This window comes from Pangasianodon hypophthalmus, chromosome 19 (assembly GCF_027358585.1).
Source record: "Pangasianodon hypophthalmus isolate fPanHyp1 chromosome 19, fPanHyp1.pri, whole genome shotgun sequence".
Taxonomy (NCBI): domain Eukaryota; kingdom Metazoa; phylum Chordata; class Actinopteri; order Siluriformes; family Pangasiidae; genus Pangasianodon; species Pangasianodon hypophthalmus.
In genome coordinates, this window is record NC_069728.1 from 11070230 (window position 1) to 11093931 (window position 23702).

The 23702-nt window shown below is 38.5% G+C and overlaps 1 protein-coding gene across 1 annotated transcript; it reads left to right on the top strand.

Annotated features, from left to right (window-relative positions):
- The first annotated feature begins 287 nt into the window (after positions 1 to 287).
- On the top strand, positions 288 to 23665 carry asap2b (ArfGAP with SH3 domain, ankyrin repeat and PH domain 2b). Its single transcript, XM_026922934.3, has 28 exons — positions 288 to 827; positions 4541 to 4613; positions 7271 to 7416; positions 8118 to 8192; positions 8326 to 8375; positions 10079 to 10208; positions 10285 to 10370; positions 10467 to 10542; positions 10635 to 10721; positions 12092 to 12195; positions 12391 to 12460; positions 14501 to 14588; positions 14691 to 14739; positions 14850 to 15016; positions 15259 to 15392; positions 15470 to 15564; positions 15701 to 15890; positions 16747 to 16832; positions 16925 to 17040; positions 17223 to 17290; positions 18017 to 18124; positions 18275 to 18518; positions 18637 to 18729; positions 18838 to 19120; positions 19456 to 19514; positions 19668 to 19756; positions 21206 to 21325; positions 21471 to 23665. Exons 1-28 carry the CDS (start codon positions 702 to 704, stop codon positions 21543 to 21545), a joined length of 3087 nt encoding a protein of 1028 aa, XP_026778735.2. The 5' UTR covers positions 288 to 701; the 3' UTR covers positions 21546 to 23665.
- Positions 23666 to 23702: the final 37 nt, after the last annotated feature.

Sequence of the window (23702 nt, forward strand, 5' to 3'; positions counted from 1 at the left end):
GCACAGTAAAAATAATTATAAGTTTATTACCATGTGGTTATTCACTGGGCTCAGCTGTGGCCAAGAATTAAGCTTGTATTTTCACTAACATTTTTGAAAATACTTTTCTGAGACACTCAAATGCATTTGGTTACACTGCAGGCTCCACCTGTACACAGGTGGCGTATAGTGACCATACAGGAACAGCTGATTGGTCGGTCTGGCACCGGTGCGCTTTCCTATTGGTCAGTTTCTCTGCCTGTGGGCGACCTTGTGTCTCGACTCGCAGGCCACAGTGAGAGAGACAGTGAGTGAGAGAGCGAGAGAGAGCGAGAGTGTGAAAGACAGTGAGAGAGAGAGACAGAGAGAGAGCGAGAGTGTGAAAGACAGTGAGAGAGAGAGAGAGAGAGAGATTGGACGGAGGTAAATCAGCAGAAGACTGTCAGTGGAGCGAAACGCAAGAAATGAAGCGGAATAAAGAGACAAAGTGTAAACCTCAGCTGTGATGGAGTTCTCTAACTTCTCCTCACAGACTCTTATTGTTACTAGTCACGTGTGTTACTTTTTATTTCCTTCTGTATATTAAATAGCAAAGCAGTTTAATTCCAAAGAAACTCTAACTTATATTAGATATCGCAGTCTGATTGCGGTTATCTTCTTCCTCTCTCTTTGCTCTTTGTTTTTTTATTATTTTTGAGCGTTATTAAAAGAAATCAGTAATCATGCCGGATCAGCTGTCAGTTTCTGAGTTTATAGACATTACCAGTGAGGATTATAAAGCACCTACAACATCGATCTTCACCACAAGAATGGGCCACTGCCGGAACACAGCGGCTGGACTCGAGGAGGTGAGCCACTCAGTCCCTCTTACAGCCTGCTGTTTACCCTCTTATACTGTTTATTATGGACAAGCAAGACTAGGAACATTGTAGAAGATCTGCAGTATGAGACTTTCTAAACTTTTCTTTACTACTAGGTTGTATTGCCAGTGTGCTTCACTAATGTTTAAACTCAGAGAGGAAAGGAAAATGACTTCCTCATTTGAAATCACAGGTTTGCCAGCTGTGGAGTTGGAGGTGAACCTCGCCCATAGTGCTGCACAACACCGCTCTAACCTACACTCAAGTATTCTGACACATTAATACACAGAGTCAAGTCAGAACTGGTCTCTGTGTGGAATATGGTTTGGGTTACGATGCTGTCTGAAATGTGTTTTTCCAAAGTTTTAAAAAAAGCTATTCAAAGTAACTCAGACCCAGACTTTCTAGGGAACAAGTTTAGGTAAGTGCCTCAGGATTAGGGCACTGACTTGCTACAGTCAGCAGTAAAACGCTTGAAGAGTGTGAACAAGGAATTGCTTTGAATTGGTCTATTAGTAAGAAATCACAGACTTTTTTTTTGTGTAATTGTAACACTCCACTACAAAAGCCCTGATTATGTCAGTTTGTCTTCCGGCTGCACCAGAGGAATCTGAAAGCTGTGCCGCGTGTCAAATTTCGGCGTACTTTTTAGACAATAGTGAACTATCAAGAACAGTCTTCAGAAAAAGTCCTTTGTTAGTAACACAGAGGCAGTTTCGATCATCACAGTCAGGCTTTTTCACTAGGAATCTCAGCAGATCTTTGAACTTCCACTGTGGGTTTCAGTATGAACTGCACTGACACTGACTGACTTAGTGTCATTGTAGTAAATGCTGCTTAGGCCAGTTATCCTAACATACTGAAGTGTTGTAATTCAGGATATATCATATTACGTCCAGTCACTACATAGCAGTGGTTCTCAAAGTGGGGTCCATGGACCCCCAGAGAGAAATCACAACCCATCATTATCAAAGTTATTATATTTAATTACTGAGTTCTTACAGTTGTTAGTGTCTTTGACTGGCAACTTTAATTGAATGGGTTTAATCCAAACTTTAATAACTCAAAAACAAGTCGGCCTATAAATAATGTCAGTTTGAACCTAATGTGTTCGGTCAGTGGTAGCTTCAGGCATAGAAACCTCCAATAAACAGACAAAATATAGTACACATTTAACTAATGTTCATGAAATAAATCTGTACTGAGATGGTCTATGGAATTTATTTTACAGATAAAGGGGTCCCTGGCTACACAGTTTTGAGAACTCTTGCTCTATAGAACAAACATGAAGCCAATAATGGGTGGCTGTTCATTTTGCACCAAGGATTAAATCAGTACTTCTGCAAATGTACACTTCCGCTCTGCATTTTCTATCCCATGTCTAAAAAGCTAGATGCACCAGTGTTCAATTTTCTCATCCTGTGACTTGGGATGAAGGGCAGTTGCTGTGGGCTACAAATCAAGTCAAGTCAGGAAGATTTCCATTGTCATTATATTCATATATATATATATATATATATATATATATATATATATATATATATATATATATATATATATGCACACACACACACACACACACACACACACATATCTATATATACATGCCATTAGGGAAGTGCAACATACAAGACAGTACAATTCCTCTGCAAATAGTGTAATTTAGAGCTTGACAGATCACTGTGTAAACTGCAGATTCAGTAAAACTGACAAGTGTAGGGCAGTACAGTAAATGCACTGTAGGTTACAGATCATGACACACAATAACTACCAGAATAAGGAAGTTACATCTCCGTACACTTGAATTAGCTGTTTTTTTTATTTATTTATTTTATATTTTCCAGCTTTCGGTGATACCATTTTGGGTTCAGTCATTAGAGAAAGCAGTTGTTGTTAACAAATGCTCAGGAAATGCTTCACACTTCAGAGGTCAAGGGGCCCTAGCGCTTTTAAGCCCATTTTATAGCAGAAGCAACGTGGCATGCCGCAAGCCCTCTACAAGTTTTACATTTTGTACCAAGTGCTATTCGTGCAACCAAGTATATGTAGAGTGGAGCATCTATTTCTGTGTTTTCTGTGCAATTATTTCCGTGCACTGGTTTAGGTAATATAACATGCAAATATCTATTCTACCCATTATTATTATTATTATAAACATGCACCACTGTATATGATCCCATAAAGTTTATTAATACAGTAAAAATTTCTCTCCTTTTGTCTGTGACAGTGAGAGGTTTCCTGACGATTGAATTTTAACTGATGTAAGAGTGTGCTGATGTAAGAGGGTAAGAGTGATATGTAGGGCTACAGGCTGAAATATTTTGTATAATAATAATTGTGTGCTGTTTAGATTTTGGGCATAGACTGCATGATATAGCTGGAACATTGTATTTTGTAGCACTTTTAGTGGGAAAGTGAGAGTTTGGGAAAAAAAGGACACTTCCGGTATAAAAGGCCATGTTAACATGGCTACCTCTAGCTTTTTAGCATGTCTTGTGTAAAATGTGCTTTTCTCAGGTGCTTGATCTGGTCTGGTTGTTATGCTGCATTTTGTTTTAGATAAATACGTAGGTAGATTGATATACGTATAAATGGATTGATGGGTGGATGGATGGACCTTATTTATCCCTAAAGGAACAGTTGGAGTGCTAAAGTAACAAACAGATATTAAGTGAAGGACCTGGTGTTGTTGTGTAAAGACCCTGTGTGCTGTAAGCTGTGCATTTGTGTTTGCATGTTGGGGTGGTCTGGTGAGCTCCCACTTAGAGAGTAAGGGCAATTCTCCTGACTGAAATGCAGCACTTCCCTTTCCAGTTTTTCCACAGGTTTGTTTGGTCTTGCTGAAACCTGCCCCCTTGTTCTGTGCACTGCTCTTATGAAATGTGTCCCCCTAAGGCTGTTGGTCTGTTTTTACCTGCCCTTCTGTGCAGTATCCTTGCACTCATTCCTCTTTCAGCATCTGTGTCTAGACCCATTCACTCACACAGAGAGGAGACACCATCATTTTACGCATTCCCTTTCGATAATGAATCTATGTGCTCATCAGCCATTTTAATAGGAACACCTGTAAACCATGCAAATGTCCAACCAGCAAATTATGTGGCAATGCAAAAAAAACAAGCCAAAAAAAAAACATATTCAGATACAGGTCAAGAGCTTTAGTTATTGTTCACTTAAAAATGATGGGGAAAGAATGGGGAAAAAATGTGATCTTTGACCAGGGCATGGTTGTTATTGCCAGTATTAGTGAGTGTATTTGCTAACATCTGTGTAGTTCTGCTCAAGGGGCTTTGCCTTGGGGTTGTGCTGTATATATGGTTTCTCTATAAGCAGTGGCTATGAGCTGTAAGGCTGTCCCTCATGGCATCTTCTGTCTGAGTTCTGAATTCCCCAAGTGTGACTCATGCGAGGGTTATAGACTATATGCACATGAAGGCATTTTGTGCTGGTGTTGGGAGGGAATTTAAGAGCTCCTGTGGATTATGGGTTTTGTTTAACCCAATCATAATGCTTATGAGGCAATGTGGCATCATTATAAAGATTTGGGCCTGTATTGAACATTACTACTACTACTTTGAAATCTGAAAGACTAATGCCCTCATCATTTTAATAGTTTTGAAACAGACCTATTGAGAAACCATTACCTTCTTGTTTTTTTTTTTTGTGTCTCTCTTTAAAAAATGGTGCCTTGTGTTTTGTAGGCTCTCGATGCAGACCGGAGTGTTCTGAGCAAAATGAAGAAGTCTGTCAAGGCCATAAACAGCTCTGGCCTAAGTGAGTATGAGAAGATCGTTCAAGGCTCCTCCTCGTGTATGCTTTGCTTAGGCTTGTTGCAGCACCTTAAAAACCTCACCTCAAACCCACTACAGCAGCAATGATACAATCCATACTTTTTTACAGGAATAAATGAAAAACAAACATTAAAAAAAGGTTTTTACAGATACCAGTATGCATAGAAATGACTCATTTAAGGATAGAAATGATGACTCATTTATATATATCAGCCTGTATATAAATTAAATTCAAAAATTCAAACCTAAATGAAAAACTCAGGAATGAGGACAAAAAGAAACTCAGACATGAGGAAAGAGTGTAAATAGGTTAAGAGTGAGAGAGAGAAATCAGAGGATTGGACTAAGATTGCTACATCCACTATAATACTTGGATACGTGGATTATGCAGCATCTCGCTTCTTTCAACTTCTTTCAAAGAAGAACATTTGCCATATTATCCAATAAGTTACAAACCTCATATTGTTTATCTCATTAATTGTCTCTATCTAATCTGTTAATTTTGGTGGTACTGATCTAGCCATTTTTATTATTTCTTTTAGAACTCCTACTCTCTTTGAATCCTCTTTTTATGATATTCAGTTAGGGATTCTACCCAAAATGATATTTTACCAATTTAAATTAACAGAATGTCCCTAAATGTCTTCTATAGGGCATTATTATAATGTACTGGATGTGTTTGGTTCACACAGTTTACACCACAATTTCACGAACAAGCTGTTGTGTTATTGCTACTATATTCTGAAATAATTTCTGGGACCTTGAAAAAAAATCTTCAGAGAAGTAAATTCTACAGAAATTTAAATGAATAGTTTCACTGATATATCCTTTCAGTCATCTTGTGTAATTTTTATATTGTTATAATTTCTTACAAAGTTGTGCAAGTACGTCTTAATGTTTACATTATTGTATATATTATATAAGTATTTTTCCTACTAGTGGACCTAAATCTTCAAGAGTTTCATCTTGTAAGTATGTGTTAAATTAGTGTTAAAAGGGAAGCTGATCAGAGGCTCAGTATTATCATTTGATGGAACTGTAAATCATAACATTGCCTAATTGTGGTGATAATGCTAATGATAACGAAATTCAGTTTTATGCTGTTTTATAGAGAAATGCTCTTCTCTATAAAGCATACCGGGTTGAAATCTGTTGGAAACGTTATATAATCACACATAATTCCATTCTAACATTATTGGCAGCCATGAAAGAAATGAGAGAGCCTTCATCTGCTAATCTCAATATAAACCCTTCTCTCTGTGTCCATAAGGGTTTCTTCCAGGTTCTCCGATTTCTTCCCACCTCTCAGAAACATTCCAGTAGATGGATTGTTGACTCTAAATTGCCCATAGATGTGAATGAGTGTAAGAATGTGTGTGTGTGAGTGCACAGTGCCCTGTGAAAGACTGGCATAACATCAGTGTGTATTCCCGCCTCATGCCTCCTACACTGGAACCACCATAACCCTGACCAGGATAAAGCAGTTACTGAAGATGAATGAATGAATAAATGAATGAATAGGCAAAATGTTCCTCATTACTTAAGTCACATTAAGGGCAATCCTGAATCTGTGGTTCGATGGTACATGTACGACTATAAACTGACTATAATCCAGGTAGATTTCAGTTACTCTAATCGAGAAGGGTTGCAAGATGTCCTCACATACCATTCATTTTACCTTTACTCTCTACTACATGTCTCAACAAGCCTTTCTCTGTCTCTCTCATTCTCTCTCTTGTTCTATCTCTCTCTCATTCTTTTTCTCTCTTGCTACTTGTTTACCTCTCTGTTCTCCTTTAATCCCACACTGCATGCTGAAATTACGGCACTGCTTTAGTCATAGTTTTGACATGCAGATGTTTTTAATGTGCTTTATCTCCTCCATAATGACTGCATTTACATATAGGTATAATATCACAGTAAAGGCTTTATTAAGATTTATAATGCCACTGTGTTTTGTAGGTATTAAGAACAAATTTGATGTTTTCTTATTTTAAAAAGAGGGTGTTAGTTCTCAAGCTTAGTGACCCAAGCCTTTTTTCAAACTTTAAAAGACTGTGTGACTGTGTGATCTCTTTGTTTGACATTTCCATGCAATAAACTTTGCTTTTGCGTTAAACTTTTACATATCAGAAATGTTTTAACTTCTGATGTCTCCAGATGAAATAAAATCTCTGCAGCTGAATATTTGTTGGAGAAATCTGCTTTTTAAAGAGCTTAAACAGTCACAGAGGTTGAATCTTACAATAACATTATATGAGCTTTTTTCAGTTTCCTCATAAACCACATGAAACGGTTTACTATTACCGGATGACCGGGTGTGTGGTATGTAATAACACAGGAAGAGGCTGTAACTGTAAAGAATAAAGCAATGTTCACAGTTCAGAGCTAAAGTATAAATATTCTGATCTTTTTGGACTTTGTCAGGAATGTAATAATAGATATATAGGAAGTGGATGATTGTCCCTTTTATATTATATACTTGAGGAGGGCCTATTCCTTCATTAGTACGTTCGGTGAAACATCAGTAAAAATGTATATGATGTGTATCTCTCTCTCTCTCTCTCTCTCTCTCTCTCTGTCTGTCTGTCTGTCTGTCTGTATGTGTGTGTCTGTGTGTGTCTGAATATGTTTCTTTAGGCCATGTGGAGAATCAAGAGCAGTACATTCAGGCTCTGGAGAAGTTCGGAGAGGTGTGTTTGTATAAAGACAACCCAGAAGTGGTAGCAACATTCCACAACTTTGCTGTCTACACCAAAGAACTCACAGCACTCTTCAAGAACTTAGTGAGTCTCTCTATCACTCTTCCTGTCTCTGTTTAGCCTCGTGTAGCCAATCGTTCACATTTTGGGTGCTGTGGGAACTTTTTTGTATTACTTTGCTGTACAAGGCCAGTGTTAATAAGATATGTGTCTTTTTTTGCTGCAATCCTCTGTCGCAGCTAGATAATGTGTCAAATCCTCTGGAAGACAGAAGTAGTGCTTTTACCACAGCTTTAAGAAGAGTATAGCAGTATAGGTTTAATAATGCTGCAGCAGGGCACATCGTAGACCTGATAGGCTGCAGTCAGGTTGCACTAGCATAATTATATACAAAATATTGGGGCAGTTGTGGCCTAATGGATAGAGAATCGGACTTGCAACCCGAAGGTGAACCTGAAGGTCGTGGGTTTGAGCCTCAGGTCTGGCAGGGATTGTAGGTGGGGGGAGTGAATGACCAGCGCTCTCTTCCACACTCAATACCACGACTGAGGTGAGACCCTTGAGCAAGGCACCGAACCCCCAACTGCTGCCCGGGCGCCGCAGCAAAAAAGGCTGCCCACTGCTCCGGGTGTGTGTTCACGGTGTGTGTTCACTACTGTGTGTGCACTTGGATGGGTTAAATGCAGAGCACAAATTCCGAGTATGGGTCACCATGCTTGGCCACAAGTCACTTCACTTCAATATTGTGCTAGACGTGACCTGCCTTTGTAATGGTGTGTTCACAGCTACAGAATATGAACAACATCATCACCTTTCCTTTAGACAGTCTGCTGAAAGGAGACCTGAAAGGAGTGAAAGGGGTATGAGATCTGAATACCTACACTACTACTACTAATAATAACAACTTTTATTATTATTATTGTTATTATTATTATTGTTGATAATTTGAGTGTTCTTCTTGTTCTTTCATTTGTGATATATGTGTGTCTTTAGGATTTAAAGAAGCCTTTTGATAAAGCCTGTAAGGACTATGAAACCAAAGTGTAAGCACCACACTTTCACACATGCATGCTTTTATGGCTTGCTGTCTTTTTTTAAGTGTGCTTTTTTAGATAAGCAGATTAGCAGCTTAGATATAAGCACCATATTTATTATACATATTATATTATATTATATTATATTATATTATATTATATTAATATAATATAATATTTCAGCATAGTGAAGTGAATCATTTTGTCAGTATAAAAACAATTTTTTAAAACTAGACTACTAGGTTTTTATTGGACTGTATCTGTGGAGACAATAGACCATTAATAAATAGTATTCTGTAGAATACTGTGGTGTTTCTGTGGTTCTGTGGTTTCCTGCTTCAGAAAATGCTGGAAACCGTTAAAGAGGAAGCCTGGCCCAAAAACTGAATGCTAATGACTGTGTTAAATATTAAAAAGATGACTTAAGGTATGTATTGCTATGTCAGTGTCATTTCAGACCTTTGAGTTGGACTTAGAGCAGTGCTTATCATGGCGTGGAGCCGTGCCTTGAGCAAACACCACTAATCATGTGGCCTTTATGTTCAACCTCGAATTCAGTGTCCCAGGTGCATGGCAATCTTTTGCTCAGGCTCTTGAGACAAACCAAAAAAAGCAGATCTGCGTAGACTAATATGAGCAAGTCATGCGAATGTGTGTTGACGCTGTTGATCAGTCGGTTCAATTCTGTGTGACTGTTCAGTTCTGTCTCTTCCTCTCTTGCTCACTGCCCACATCCAATCAGAGCAAGCCTGGGGCAGAAATGATTAAGCACAGAAAATACTGAAAATAGAGAAAAGATAATTCTTACCTCAAGTTAGGTCTAACACTGTTTTTATTTTTATTTGTTTTATTTGCTGCATACTGAAAGGTCTGCTGCTGTATTAAAAGCATGTATTCTAACGAGGACTAAGGGTTTCACTTTTAGTATTTTGTTCTCAAATTTTACACCCTGCCACTCAAAAAGCGCTGCCACAAGGGGGTTGTTGTTTGGTTGTGTTTTTTGAAAAAGTGCAACTGAGTGACGTCAAATGCTTTTTTAATCTTCCCTGACCACTCTGGGAGCAAGGTGGGGGCAAGTGAGAAAAATTAAAATAGAAGACAGTGCTGGTGAAAAATTTGTCTTGTTGGTGAGCAAATAAGGAGATTTATGACAAGTTGTTTCAAAAAATATTTCATTGCCAATGTTGCAGTATAACTAAAAATAACAACTTGTCTGTTTTTGCGACATTTACTTTTGATTTTCTTCCTCCAAACCAACAGTGAAGGCAAACAACCACCAGAGTTAAACCAATCTTTATTAATCTTTATGACTGATAACAATAAATGTTATCTATATAGCAAGCTAGTTACTAACTAGGACTGATAAAAGTGAGAGGTTAAATGTTTGTAGGATTTATATGGAAATGTCATTATAAATAGCAGATGAACTGATTAGAATTTGGAATTGATCCAAACAGGGTCAAGGTCAAATGTCAGAAATAGATTTTCTTCAATAGCTTCCTTCCTGTTTTAAGTATATTTTAAGGCATCCCTACTGATGTTGTTGGCATCGAGTTCTACTTGTTTAGACATTAAACGTATTTACACATTAACCAGATATATGAAATGCTTTGAACATAGAAAAAGTCATCATTTCGATAACATAGAAACTATACTTTAACTGAAACAAAGAAGCTCATGTTGCATGATGGTGTACTTCCTGTCCTGTGTAGTAATAAGATTGAGAAAGAGAAGCGGGAGCATGCCAAGCAGCATGGGATGATCAGGACAGAGATCAGTGGAGGAGAGATCGCTGAGGAGATGGAAAAAGAGAGACGAGCCTTTCAGCTCCAGATGTGTGAGGTGAGGGATGTGGTTCACCTTTCAGCCAGCTGTGGCAGGCTTTGATCAGGAGACTGAAGGCTGTTCTTTATTTCAGTATCTCATCAAAGTGAATGAAATCAAAATCAGGAAGGGGGTTGACTTGGTGCAGAACCTCATCAAATATTTTCATGCCCAGTGCAAGTAAGTTTTTCATATTTTCACAAAAACAAGATGAAACAAAACAAAAAAGCAGATGGTTGAAATGAGCCATAATTTTCAAATGCTCTCTCTGTCCAGTTTCTTTCAGGATGGGTTAAAAGTTGTGGAGAATCTTAAACCAACCATGGAAAAACTGTCTACAGACTTAACAGGAGTGAGTTTATGATTTTCCTGATTATGTAACATTTTAACATCTTTGTTTTTCACCATAAAGTGTTTCATCTGAATCTTTTTTCTGTAAATAAGGTTAAACAAGCACAAGAAGGAGAAAAGAAGCAACTGATCCAGCTTCGAGATATTTTAAAGTCATCCTTACAAACAGAACAAAAAGAAGTGAGGTTCATAATTTTTATTACAGTTGAGGTTTAATAACCTCTGGTTTCTGGGTGAAAAAAAATTTATGTGTATTTTGCAGTTTACGTACAAAACACAATTACTGTTTAATTTTAAGGGTTTTTCCTATTAAAAATACCAGGCCTAAAAATACAGGTAATAGTTATTTTTTATTAGCAAACTCAAAAGGATGTATCCCTATTGATATCCTGTTTGACTATTTAAATTATTTGAAGGTGTCTCATTAAGTTGTCTAATATCTAGATAAGACTCAAGTCTGGTCTTGAGACAGTTTCTATATTGACTTACACTTGTGCTGGACTTATTGGCATTTGTACTGGGACTTGTCGCTGTCTTTGGCATTGGTCTTGCTAAATATGGTCTTGGTCTCAGCTGAGAGTTTTTAAAAAATAATGTTTTTGCATTGACAATGTGTGACAAATGGTTATTTCCTTCTTCTAGAAAATGTAACCTCATCACTGACACAATGCATGAATGAAACCAACTAGATGAAGTAAAGGCTTGGCCTCTACAAAGAATTTTATGGTTTTTGGCCTGAGTCTTAAATTAGTGTCGCTTTCACTTGGACTCAAACCTGACTTAGTCTCGACCCATTAAGACTCGGGCTTGACTCAATCTCAGCTAGCTCAGGTCTTGAACTTGAAAGTGGTGGTCATGACTGCAGTCTTAGTAATAACCACATGGCATAATAACATAAAACAGCACATGTTCAATGTCTTATTTAATGTATGAAAGGGTTAAACAAGCTTAAATTCTCAAGTGATCAGACAAGTAAAGAGTTACTGATGTAAAAAAAAAAAAAAAAAACAGATATCACAAAATACCTGGATATGTTTAGGCATGCCATTACTATGATAGAACGAAAATGGTATATGAAAATGGTAATTTATGCTTATGAAACATAGACACAAAGACATGGATTAATAGTGGAAGAAGAAAAAGATTTTAAAAAAAAACAGCAGGGGAAAAGTCAGCAGTTACATCACATTCAGGAATAATATTTGAATATTTCCTTATTAGTATTTTAACATTTTGGTCATTTTTTGGCCATTTTATATATAATAAAATCTGTACATCTGTAAAACCATTAAACTCGCATTAACTGTCTCATTGGTTTTAAAATAACAGTATGTTGGTGTTGGTTTTCATCAGAGCTCTACTGTCACTTATCTGCAAGATGCTCTTTGCATAAATCACCTAAATTCTGATTCTTTATTCTGAATGCAAATCTTATCGTTTGATTACAAAAAACTATTTAAATAAATAAATGGTTTGTCTCATATCAGATGAGGGAAAGAAGGTGAAACAGTGTTTTGAAAAACCCTATTAAAATGATGTGTCTTTGTCAGGACTCTCAGGCCAAACAGAACACAGGCTACAGTCTCCACCAGCTGCAGGGTAACAAGGCTTATGGCACAGAGCGCACCGGGATGCTCTCCAAACGCAGTGAAGGGTGAAGAAAATCTCTTACTCAATGACACAATGACATCGTTTTTAAAGTCTGTAGGGTACAGCACCTTAATACAGCAACTTAATAGCCTATTTTATAATAGAACCTTTTTTTTTACTATTTAAGATTGACAGTTATTTACATTTGAAGGTATGAATAAATTAAGCCAAAATGCCTCTTTCTTTCGGATGATTTCAGGCTGAGGAAGGTGTGGCAGAAACGGAAGTGCTCAGTGAAGAGTGGATATTTGACCATTTCCCATGGAACGGTAAGAGAAAAATCCGATCCAACAACAGGCCTGTTTCCACTGAAAGTAAACAACACCAAATTTTCTAAATAAGGCTTCTTCAAGTTAATCCACTTTACCAAATCAGGAATTTGTCTATGTGGGGTTAATGTGTAGCTTTGAACTCTGTAGACAGTGAATCAGACAGGAAGAGCTCGAGCACAAATATAGGATGCCAGTGAAATATGGAAAACAGGCTGCTTTAACCTCCGAATTAATGTCAACGGGAATAAAATGGGCTTTGTTTTGATACATACATATTTTGATAATGATACAACACCATAATATACTAGTATAATGTCCTGGAAAAGGGTTTGGCTGAAATAAACAATGTCAGTAACTGTTTCTGTCTTTCACTTCCACTTTTCCGGGTGGGGTCACAGTGACATCAGACTGAGAAGGTCAGTCCGAACTTCTGTATCCATAACTACAGATTGTATTCTTGGCTCCTCCTGAGGGATCCTCAGACATTCCTAAGCCAACTGTGAGATATATCTCCAGTGGGTCATTGGTCTGCCCCAAGGACTTTGTCCATTGGAATGTGCCTGATATAGCTCTCGCGTGAGCCGACCATGTGGCATCCTTGTAAATTGCCCAAACCACCTCAGCTGGTTCCTATCGATTTGGAGGAGCAGCAGCTCAAGGTTCAAGGCTCTTTATTTGTCACATACATATTACGTACATGTGATCTACCTCAAGCTTCTCCTAGATTGTAGAGCTCCTCATCTTATCAAGGAGAACAAGTCCCTCAACCCTGCGGAGGAACCTAATTTCTGCCACTTGTACTCTTTGTACAACCATATTCTTTCGGTCACTACTAGACTATGGTTGTTATGGTGTCACGGTTGTCACGGTATATTATCGGATGGTTACCATACTGTTGATGTATTGAAAATACAGGTAAAATTGCAGTCATGCAGTCTCAACTTAAAAAAAAGCTTGGTAATTCCATCTACCGTTTGGAATATCTGTGTGTGTGCGTTACTATTTTTATGGTAGCCAGTTTGGTGTTGTTTCACCTTCATTAAACACATCCTACTGAAAGAAACAGTGAGCAGGGGATAGTGATGAAGAGTGTGGCATTTATTAATATCAGTTTGCTTCCAACAAACAAACAAACAAACAAACAAAGTGGGCTACTGGAGGAAAAGAGGACAGAAAGAGGACAGCACTCTCTACTCCGCACATATGTACCTCTGCTTTCTCTCCTAGCATGTTCATAACCTTGTTAAACTCAGTGACAATGACAATGAATTGCTGGACAGAATTAAATGAAGCAACTGTTTTTGGCTAAGCAGCACTGTACAATGCCATACAAGTTAGATTTTTTTTTTCCTTTTTGGCCGCCTTTCCTTGCAGCCACTTTTTCTTTTAGTTTTCTTTTTACATGATAAATGCTGACAATTTAGACATTCTCAAAAATATCTTCCTACAAAAGAACACAAAAACATGATTTATACAAAAACATGCAAAAAGACATTTATATAAAAAAATTGTAATTAAAATTTTCTTTATTTTTCACCATCGGATTTTAAAACCATGATATTTTTTAGACTAGGTTATCATACCATGAAAAATTTTAAACCTTCTAGCCACATTCCTATGGTCAAATAGGGAAGGATAGCGATATAGATTGACCAGTAAACAAAGAATTTCATCCACAAACCTAACCCCTGCTTCACCACCTCTGGTACAGCAACTGTAACACCGCTGCCTATTCGATCCGTTTGTCAATCTCACACTCTCTTGTCAATCTCACACTCTCGTCCACCAGCGACAAAATGGCTACCCTCACCTGAAGGGAGCATCACATCCCTTTTTTTTATGGGAGAGAACCATTACCTCGGACTTGGAGGTGCTGATTTTCATCCCACAGCAGTGAAACGTACGAGTTGATATCATTTCTAAAGCATTTCGATTCATCAGGCATTCTCGTGTAGGCATAATTACCATCTCAATTGCTAGTATCTATATTGTTTATGCTTCAGTTGACTGCATGCTATCCATCTTTTTTCTTCATAGGCAAACACACCACCAGCCAAACTCAACCTGTTAACCTGCCAAGTGAAATGCAACCTAGAAGAAAAGAAGAGCTTTGATCTCATATCCCGTGAGTCACAACCACAGAATTAAAGCTTCACTTTTACTGTCCACAAATGACACTAATGTTGGAAAGTTACTGACCTGTTATCTCTCTTCTGTGTTGAAACAGATGACCGTACATATCATTTTCAAGCGGAAGATGAAGCGGAATGTCTAATGTGAGTTTCAATATGTGCGGCTGTGGATTTTTAGATGGAGAAACAGAATTAAACTTCTTTGTGATGATACTATGCTGAGCCCTGCTTACATATTTTTATTCCTCTTGCAGATGGGTGTCTGTGCTGCAGAACAGTAAAGAAGAGGCCCTGAACAATGCATTTAAAGGGGAGCAGGACGAGGGTGAGAACAATATCGTGCAGGAGCTTAGCAAAGCCATCGTGAGTGAAGTGAAGAGGATGAGTGGCAACGATGTGTGCTGTGACTGTGGAGCTCCTAGTAAGTGCTTTATTTCATCCTTATCTTCTACCATCAACTTCTCACTCACATTCAGGTCACATGCTGTATAATTAACAGATTATACATTGCCTGTATAAGGAAAATGTAGTAAACAAGTAATTGAAGACTTTCTCACCCCAAAATACATGCGTCAATTACTGTATACCTGCTTCAAATGATGTAATTTCATTTTTAAATAAACTGCACTCAACTGTAAAGTAACACATACGTTATCCTTGCAGATCCAACATGGCTCTCCACGAACCTGGGGATTCTGATCTGCATTGAATGCTCGGGTATCCATCGGGAAATGGGGGTGCATTACTCCAGAATACAGTCTCTGACTTTAGATGTGCTGGGAACATCAGAACTCTTGGTAAATCGTGATAACTTTCCAAATTTAGCAGTAGGGCCTCACTGAGAAATGTCTAACTCTATCAAATCACTGTGCAGCTGGCAAGGAATGTGGGAAATGCAGGCTTCAATGATATCATGGAGGCAAAACTATCAGGAGAAGAAATACCCAAACCCACCCCCTCTAGTGACATGTGAGTCACAGATTTCTATCAGTTTTTAGTTCCATTTTTGTAGAAAATTAGTCATACTGTTCCTGAATAAATGGTGTGTTTAATCTTTGAATTAATCACCATTATATATTTTTGGATTGTTTTCTCAATCCATCAGGCAGAGCCGCAAAGATTTCATCACAGCTAAGTACACAGAGAAGCGCTTTGCTCAGCGCAGACGTACTGACGCGACCGCCAAACTGCGCAGCCTGTATGATGCGGTGAAGAGCCGTGACATCTTCTCCCTGCTGCAGGCATACGCTGATGGAGTGGACCTGACCGAGACCTTCGCTATGGCCAGTGAACATGTGAGTAAAATAGTGGCAACGTTAGTATTTTCAACTATTGGTGATAATGTCGCATGGCACAGCGCTATTGTAAAAAGGGATTGGGTTCAAATGAACACATTATGAAAAGGTGTGACAAAGCTGCAACATTCATTCAAATCAGCGCATGTCACTACCCTTAAGAATCGCGTATGAGTGGTGTTGTGACTTTTCCGTATTTAAGTACAGTTACTTAGATTTCACTGATAGTCCTCATGTTGATATTTCAGTGGTCGAAATAATGAAAATATGTTTTCTGTGTTCTCGTACACTTTTGTGGGTGTAAGAAATGGAACTGGAGTTCAGCGCTGTGCTTGAATGACACTACTGTTTCTGTATTGCATCACTGCTAATATGGCCTTTGCGGGCAGTAATGCGGTAGTAATAGTAATAGTAATGCACTAAATTCCACTGCGACAGTAAAATTTAAATGCCACACCCCCTGTTGCACTGCTCCACTTGCACCAGTACAGGTATGTTTGTTTATAACCACAAAAAAGGTAACTGAGTTACAAAGCAAACAACAAAATTGCTCCTGTCCAACAGCAATAATCTGGCAGTGACGGACAAAATTGCACTTGTGCATGCATGAACATGGAGACCTTTATGCCCTAATGCAGAGCAACTGAATCAGTCTTGGCCACTGACCTCCACGAAATAGTAATGGAAGAAGCTCTGGTGTGAATATTTTAACTTTTCATTTGTTTTGCTGTGTAGTACAGTATAGCCAATATATAATTTCACTCCTAAAATTCCCCTAATTTTCATGCATTGCACCAAAAAATAAAAAACTGTACTTATTGGCTTTTCTCATTGATGTCTTTCAATACTCTTACAGGAGCAGGGTGAGACAGCGCTACATCTGGCCGTGCGAATAGTAGACAGAAACTCTCTTCATATTGTAGACTTCCTTGTACAGAACAGGTATGGCAGCATTATAAAGAAAAAAAGACACCATTGTGGTTTTCATGTTACAGTGTGTGTGTGTGTGTGTGTGTGTGTGTGTGATTTTGCAGTGGGAATCTGGACAAACAAACTATAAAAGGAAACACAGCACTTCACTACTGCTGTCTGACAGACAACAGCGAGTGTCTGAAACTTTTACTGCGGAGCAAAGCCTCCGTCACCATGAGTAAGATCTAATATCTGGATTCATGCTAACATAGACACCACAGGTGTGACTGTTTTTAATGGCAGTTTGTCATACTGTTATTGACCCTGCGTAAAAAGACACTGACATTTCCTGCATTTGTTGGTATTCCACAAGAAAACAGTAAATAGACCATCATAAATTAATGCAGTTTATGTCTCTAGCCAATGAAGCTGGAGAGACACCACTGGACATTGCCAAGAGGCTGAAGCACACACAGTGTGAGGAGCTGGTAGGATCATGTTTTAAATGGATTTATTTAAAAAATCAGCATACATGTGGGATTTAGCACAATCACATCCAGTATTTAATCCTGATCGATCATGCATAGTGTGTAGTATGTCTCACAAGTCAATCCTGAGCCATGGTTACTGTGCTCATGGTTTTCCTCCAGGAGCACTGGTATTCCCCCACCTCCCAGAAACTGTAGGTGTATTGGCTGCTCTTCAGTAGATTGGCATCTTATCCTTCTCATGTAGTCTTAAGCAGTTAAAGATAATGAATTAATATTAACTGAATAACAGAATGACTCAATATAGGGATAAAAATATATGCACTATATACAGATTTGCATAAGCTCACTGGTCACTTTATTAGGAACACCATACTAGGTAGGATCGGCCTTTGTTCTCAGAACAGTTGCCTCAATTCTTCATGGCATGGATTCCACAAGGTGTTGATTGGATCTCTATGGTGACTGCATCACATAATTGCTGCAGATTTGTCAGCTGCACGTTCATGCTGTGGATTTCCTATTCTACCACGTCTGACATTATGACAGGAACGTCTTTGTGCTTTTTCTGTTGTTTAAGGGCTTTATTATGGAACCATTATATCAAGCATTTTATTATTTAAGAAAAGCTTTATTGGTCTTCAACACAAATTTTGGGTGACTAAAGTCTTGCTGCAAATGAATGGAAGGATCATTGCTGATTTTCTCTCTAACTCTCTGTGGCAGCTGACGCAGGCACAGACTGGCAAGTTTAATGTTCATGTGCATGTGGAGTATGAGTGGTGTCTGCACAATGAAGACCTGGATGAGAGTGATGATGAAATGGAGGACAAGGTGCACAATGCCATATTGCTGTTCTCATTTATTCACATAGTGCCTCTGTTATACAAGTATTATTAAGAATTTATTGGATATTATTGAGTTATGTAATTGTACAGAGTGCATCAGTTGTATCTGAAAATTTTCTACTTCCACATGGTGCAGCCAATCCCTCAGAAGCGAGAGGAGCGACCCGTAAGCTGCTTCCTCTCAAGCAACCCCTCTATCCAACCCAACATGGCTGCCCTGGCACGGGATGTGGTCAACGCTGTCCGGGAAAAGCAGAGAAGCTTCATCTCCAGCATGGTGTGTAACGAGACCTATGGCACCATGATGGATCTCAGTTCCCCTCCCTCTAACATACTCACTGTCCCTATACCGCAGCTCCCTCCACGCATCCCAGCCATGGGTAAGCACCTGGACGACTCTAAAACATACAGTACATACACATGCTGTATATTGAATATGAATTATTAATAAGAATGTAATGATCTCCAGCATACAGCATATGTATGTTGTATTTTCAGGAGTTGGCAGTTGGAAGCCTATGGAGACAGTAGGGAGGCAACGATCCTCCTCAGACCCGCCCAATCCTACCAGTCCAGACAGCAACGTCTATGGTAAGTGACTGTCCTCATTTTAATTGAGTTTTAGCTGATTGATCTAATACAGTTTGCTTACCCATTTCCAGTATGGTGTCTCTCTGACTGTTGTTCCCTCTCCCTTAGTTCTTCCTCCTGTTCCTCCTGCTCCTCCTCCTCCTCCAAATGTCAAGAAGACAAGTGTCCAGGAACCTAAGGTCTACACAAAGAATGCCCCTCTGCCTCCAGTGCCACCAGCGCCGCCAGTCCCGCCCATTATTCAGAAGCTTCCAGTGCCCCCAGCCCCCACCATTCCCACTGCCCCACCACTTATTCCAGTGCCCCCTCCTCCCCCAATGCCCCCACCTCCATACAAACCCGCACCAACTATACCCCTACAGCCCAGAACCACACTCAAACCCATCGCAGGGTAAGACCACACAAACCCACACAGACACACAGACACACACACACACACACACACCTCCCTCCAAAGATTATATTATACACTTTTAGCAAAAGGGTTTCTCAGGGACTCTTTGGATGTGTAACAGTTATAGATTTCTAAACGGGTTTTGCTTGGAGCCTTTACCGTATGTGTGACCCTCTGTTATAGGATTTTATATAGAATCTGTAACTGTTGCCCCAGAGAAACACACTTATGAACCCTTCAGATGCCAGATGGAACTTTTGAAAGCATGTAGTATCATATGCTGCTCAGTATTTTGTTCCATCAACCAATTTCACTCATATTTATGATTTCAGAACTGAGAAAAATCTTCCCAAACTGCAACCAAGAAGGCCTAGGCCTGGTGAAACAGCTGGTAGGCTTCAAACGTGAAGAAAATTCAATAGAAATGTGTATATTTTTGCTCAGATATTGGGACATATTACATTTTATATCAGATACTGTGTTGTATTGATATATTTATATTTTTATGAAGTGTAATGTCTTTATTTCCAAATATTTTGTACAGACAAAGATGCTTCCCTGTCAGCACCGAGTTCTGTACCTACATCACCCCCTGCTCCACCCCCTGTCCCCAAACCTAGAGTGCCTCAGATAGTAAGTCAGTGCTCCAACAGAGCAGTTTCACCCCCATTGATCACACGACAATATACAGTTAGGGGTAAATAAGCATTCAGACACTTTTGCTTTTGTTATTTAATATACTTCTAGTGCATATATGCACTTCAAATATATACACATAACTTCCTTTGACTTGGTACTTGTAAATATGAACAAAAAAGTATGCATTCACAAGCATAAATAAAGATATGCCTGAAAAACTAAATTGATAGAAGAAAAAGTATTAGGACACCACAAATTACCAACATGAGTACTGAATATATGGTAACAATTAATTAGATTTTTTGCATCATTGTGGTTTTGGCACATTCCTATTGGATCGTTTTCAACTCTCACATAGAATTGATGGACTCACAATTTTAAAATCCTCCATAACTTTTGTCTGGAGTCTGGAGATGGGCTATGCCATGCAGGGCCTTCTAAAGTTATTTTGGCTGCATGTTTGGGATTGTTGTCTTGTTGAAAATTCCAGCTTCTCCCCATATTCAATTTTTTGGCCAATGAGATGAAATTCTCCTCTAATATGTTCTGCTAATTCACTCCATTCATGCTTGCTTTGATGACGTGTAATGCCCCAGTACTACTGAATTATTGGTAAAGATTTCATCTTTTGTTCCAAAAGCGTTTTGAGTTGTCTAAATGCTTTGTTTAAAAGCTGTACTTCTTTTTTATCTGAGGAGCTGTGCATGGGTTGGATGAAATCTGAATACATTTTCCCTATCGATTTAATTTTATAAACATATCTTTGTTTATGCTTATGAATACAGTGTTTTTGTTCATACTTATAATTGCAAAGTTAAAAGACAGTATATGTGTAAATTTGATGTGAATATATGCACTGGAAGTATATTAAATAACAAAAAGAGTGTCTGAATCCTTATTTCCCCTCACTGTAAATAACAATCCAGAGCCATGATGGGTGGGGTTCTTTTATTTGAAATTACATTATGTTGAATTAAAGACCTTAATAGAGATTAAGTTGTTAAATTCAAAATGGCATTGTCTGTGTTTAAAGCTGGTGAAGCTGGTGTCATTTAATTTTTAAATATACAGTTGAATTTACACACACACACACACACACACACACACATACATAGAGAGAGATAGAGAAGAACAAGTAATACTCTCACTAGCTGAAACTTGTCTGACCCTGAAGCTCAATGTATACTGTGCCATAAAACTTTTTTTCTGATGATGTGGCTCTAACAGAAGATGTAAGATTATGAATAGACACATTTCCTTACGTGTGAGCTATTTTGAAGGCTGTTTTAAGTTACGTATGAAATGGAATTGATAAAGTGTCGAAAAGTATTCAGCTTAACTTGAGGACACTCAAAGTGAAGAAGAAAAAGGTCAAAAGTAAGTAAACATGACACTAGCATCTAATTTTGTATGTGTGTGTGCGTGTGTGTGTGTGTGTGTTAGAAAACTAAACCAAAGCGGGTGAAAGCTATCTACAAGTGTGTGGCTGATAACCCAGATGAGCTGACTTTCACTGAGGGAGAGGTGATCATAATAGATGGAGAGGAAGACAAGGAGTGGTGGGTGAGTGTATATAAATACACACACACACACACACAGTTTATATGAAGTCCAAGCAACATTGATACATCAGAAGCAAGACACATACCCACATATTCACCATTGTTTTACCCGAGACTCTCCTCTAATGGTGTGTTGTATCTTTCAGGTGGGACACATTGAGGGGGATCCTACCAGAAGAGGAGCTTTTCCTGTTTCATTTGTGCACTTCATCTCTGACTGATATTAGCTCAGATCTGAGATGGACACTGAAACTGCTGCTGCAGATTATGGGATTGTATCTCACCTACTGCCACATGCTGAGGTTTAATAGAATAATTAAATCCATCATTCATTCCGTAAGCTTCCTTTTATTGTCAGCCATCTCACTCCAGCGATTTAATGCCTTGAGCATGGATTAATTAGTATGTTGGTGTGAGGCTAAAAAACAGCTGGACCTCTATTCTTGTGTTTAAAGAGTATTTTATATGTATTGGAGTTTGGTTGCAGAGCAACCTCTCATCTCATGTAACTCTTAATTTTTCCCTAAGCTCTGTTACTGCACAAAGTCATTAAATATTTTGTTGTTTTCACAATGGTGGATTGTTTTCTGAAATTACACTTTGTAACAAAATAGAAGGTTATGTACATAAACATGTTGTGCCTGAGTAGAGGACTACAAGGGTGGTTTCCTTAGCAACTAGTGGACTTTCTGTTTGCTCATTTCCTTGATTACCAATAGTGAAGTCATTACCTTGTGACAGTGACCTCACTACTAGTGGGTAGCCTAAAAAATGTCCCCATTATGTAATACTTGTCCTCTTGACATTTGTGTGAACCCTAGTAACCATGGTTACATATGTAACTGTTCTACTTCCTTTTGTCCTGGACTGCCAAGGCTGTTTCCTTCAGAACCAGTCAAGGCCAAATATCAAAGTCATTATAAGGATTAATAACACATCCTGATGGTGCAGTTCACCTACTGTACTTTACTAAGGATAAGAATCACTTAACATTCTTATAGTGCTCTCTATTCATGGTGAGAATTACCCATGGTGCTGATATTGTACACTTCTGAGGATAAGAATTGCTCAGAGTCTTAAAATGGTATTCTGTTGTGCGTATTACTTGAACTCACCACAGACCACGTGAGTTGCGATGAAAACATGGAATCTGTAAAATCTGAATCCCTAACCCTAACCCTAACCCAAGGTAGAGGGTGAACTCCATATCTCCTTATAACTTATAAGTGTCAGCATGTGACACTCCACTTTACTGATGCCCAGGATGTAGCCATAGCATATGTTGCATGGCACGTACACATGGCAGAAGACACCTCTTGACCTGAAGTATGCTTGCACCATTATTTAACAGGCTAACTCGTCTTTAGACAGCGATCATTTGATTTTCCCCAAAGCACACAAACAGTTGGTCAGTGACCTGCCAGCTGGCAGTCACTTACAAATAGAACTTGAGCAAGAGCAGATAGATTGATTAAAATACAACGTCAAAAATATCTGACAGTAATGCTGACAACTCGCATACTCGCCTGCCTGTAGTTATGGTCAGTAAAACGCTACTTTATAACCGCATCTTCCATCAGTTCATATGGCAAGTCTCACAAACTGCTTAGTATCCCATTCATCCTCTCAGAGTCAGGTGAAGAAAGCTGTTGTGAATTTAAGGGTGAAGTCTTTGCCCACTTGCTCGGTTGAGTCTTAATCATGCCTTTGTCCTGCAGCAGTAGCTTTGCCTTATCGGCTCCAGATCTACCTTATATGAGTTCTCATCTAGAATTGGTAAATGTGCATGAAAAATTATACAATAATGATAAGCAATTGATAACTGATTGAGAAATCAAAGAGAAAAACAGTCATGCAGACTGCAGTCATGGTTAACTGTGGTCATTAACACTTGCACAAACTGGTTGAAGGTCACCTGCTGTTCATCAGTGTTCAACAAAAAAAAAAAAGTAAGAGCAAACCTGAAAGAATAGCAGAATCAGTCCTAATATTATCTCTCATGAAATAGTCTTGTGTAATGACTTCTCGAGGCCATATCACACCAGTTCCGTCACCAGCCTATATATAAGATGAAAGAGGTTAGAGGAAATTATAAAGGTTTCGTTAGAGAATATTTATATCGCTTTCAGAAAGGAAAACAGAAACCATACCATTTTGATATCTTCTCTTATCTGAGATGAACACTGAAACTGCAGCTGGAAGGTGTGTAACATTTAAAAATATTTTGATAAATGAGTTCAACAATTAAACTAACTTTTATTGACAGTCATCCCACTCCAGTGATTTAATGCCCTGAGCACAGATCATTTAGTACTTTAGGTTCCATTAGGTTGACACCCTGAAACGCCAAATATCAGCTAGACCTTTACTACTTTTAA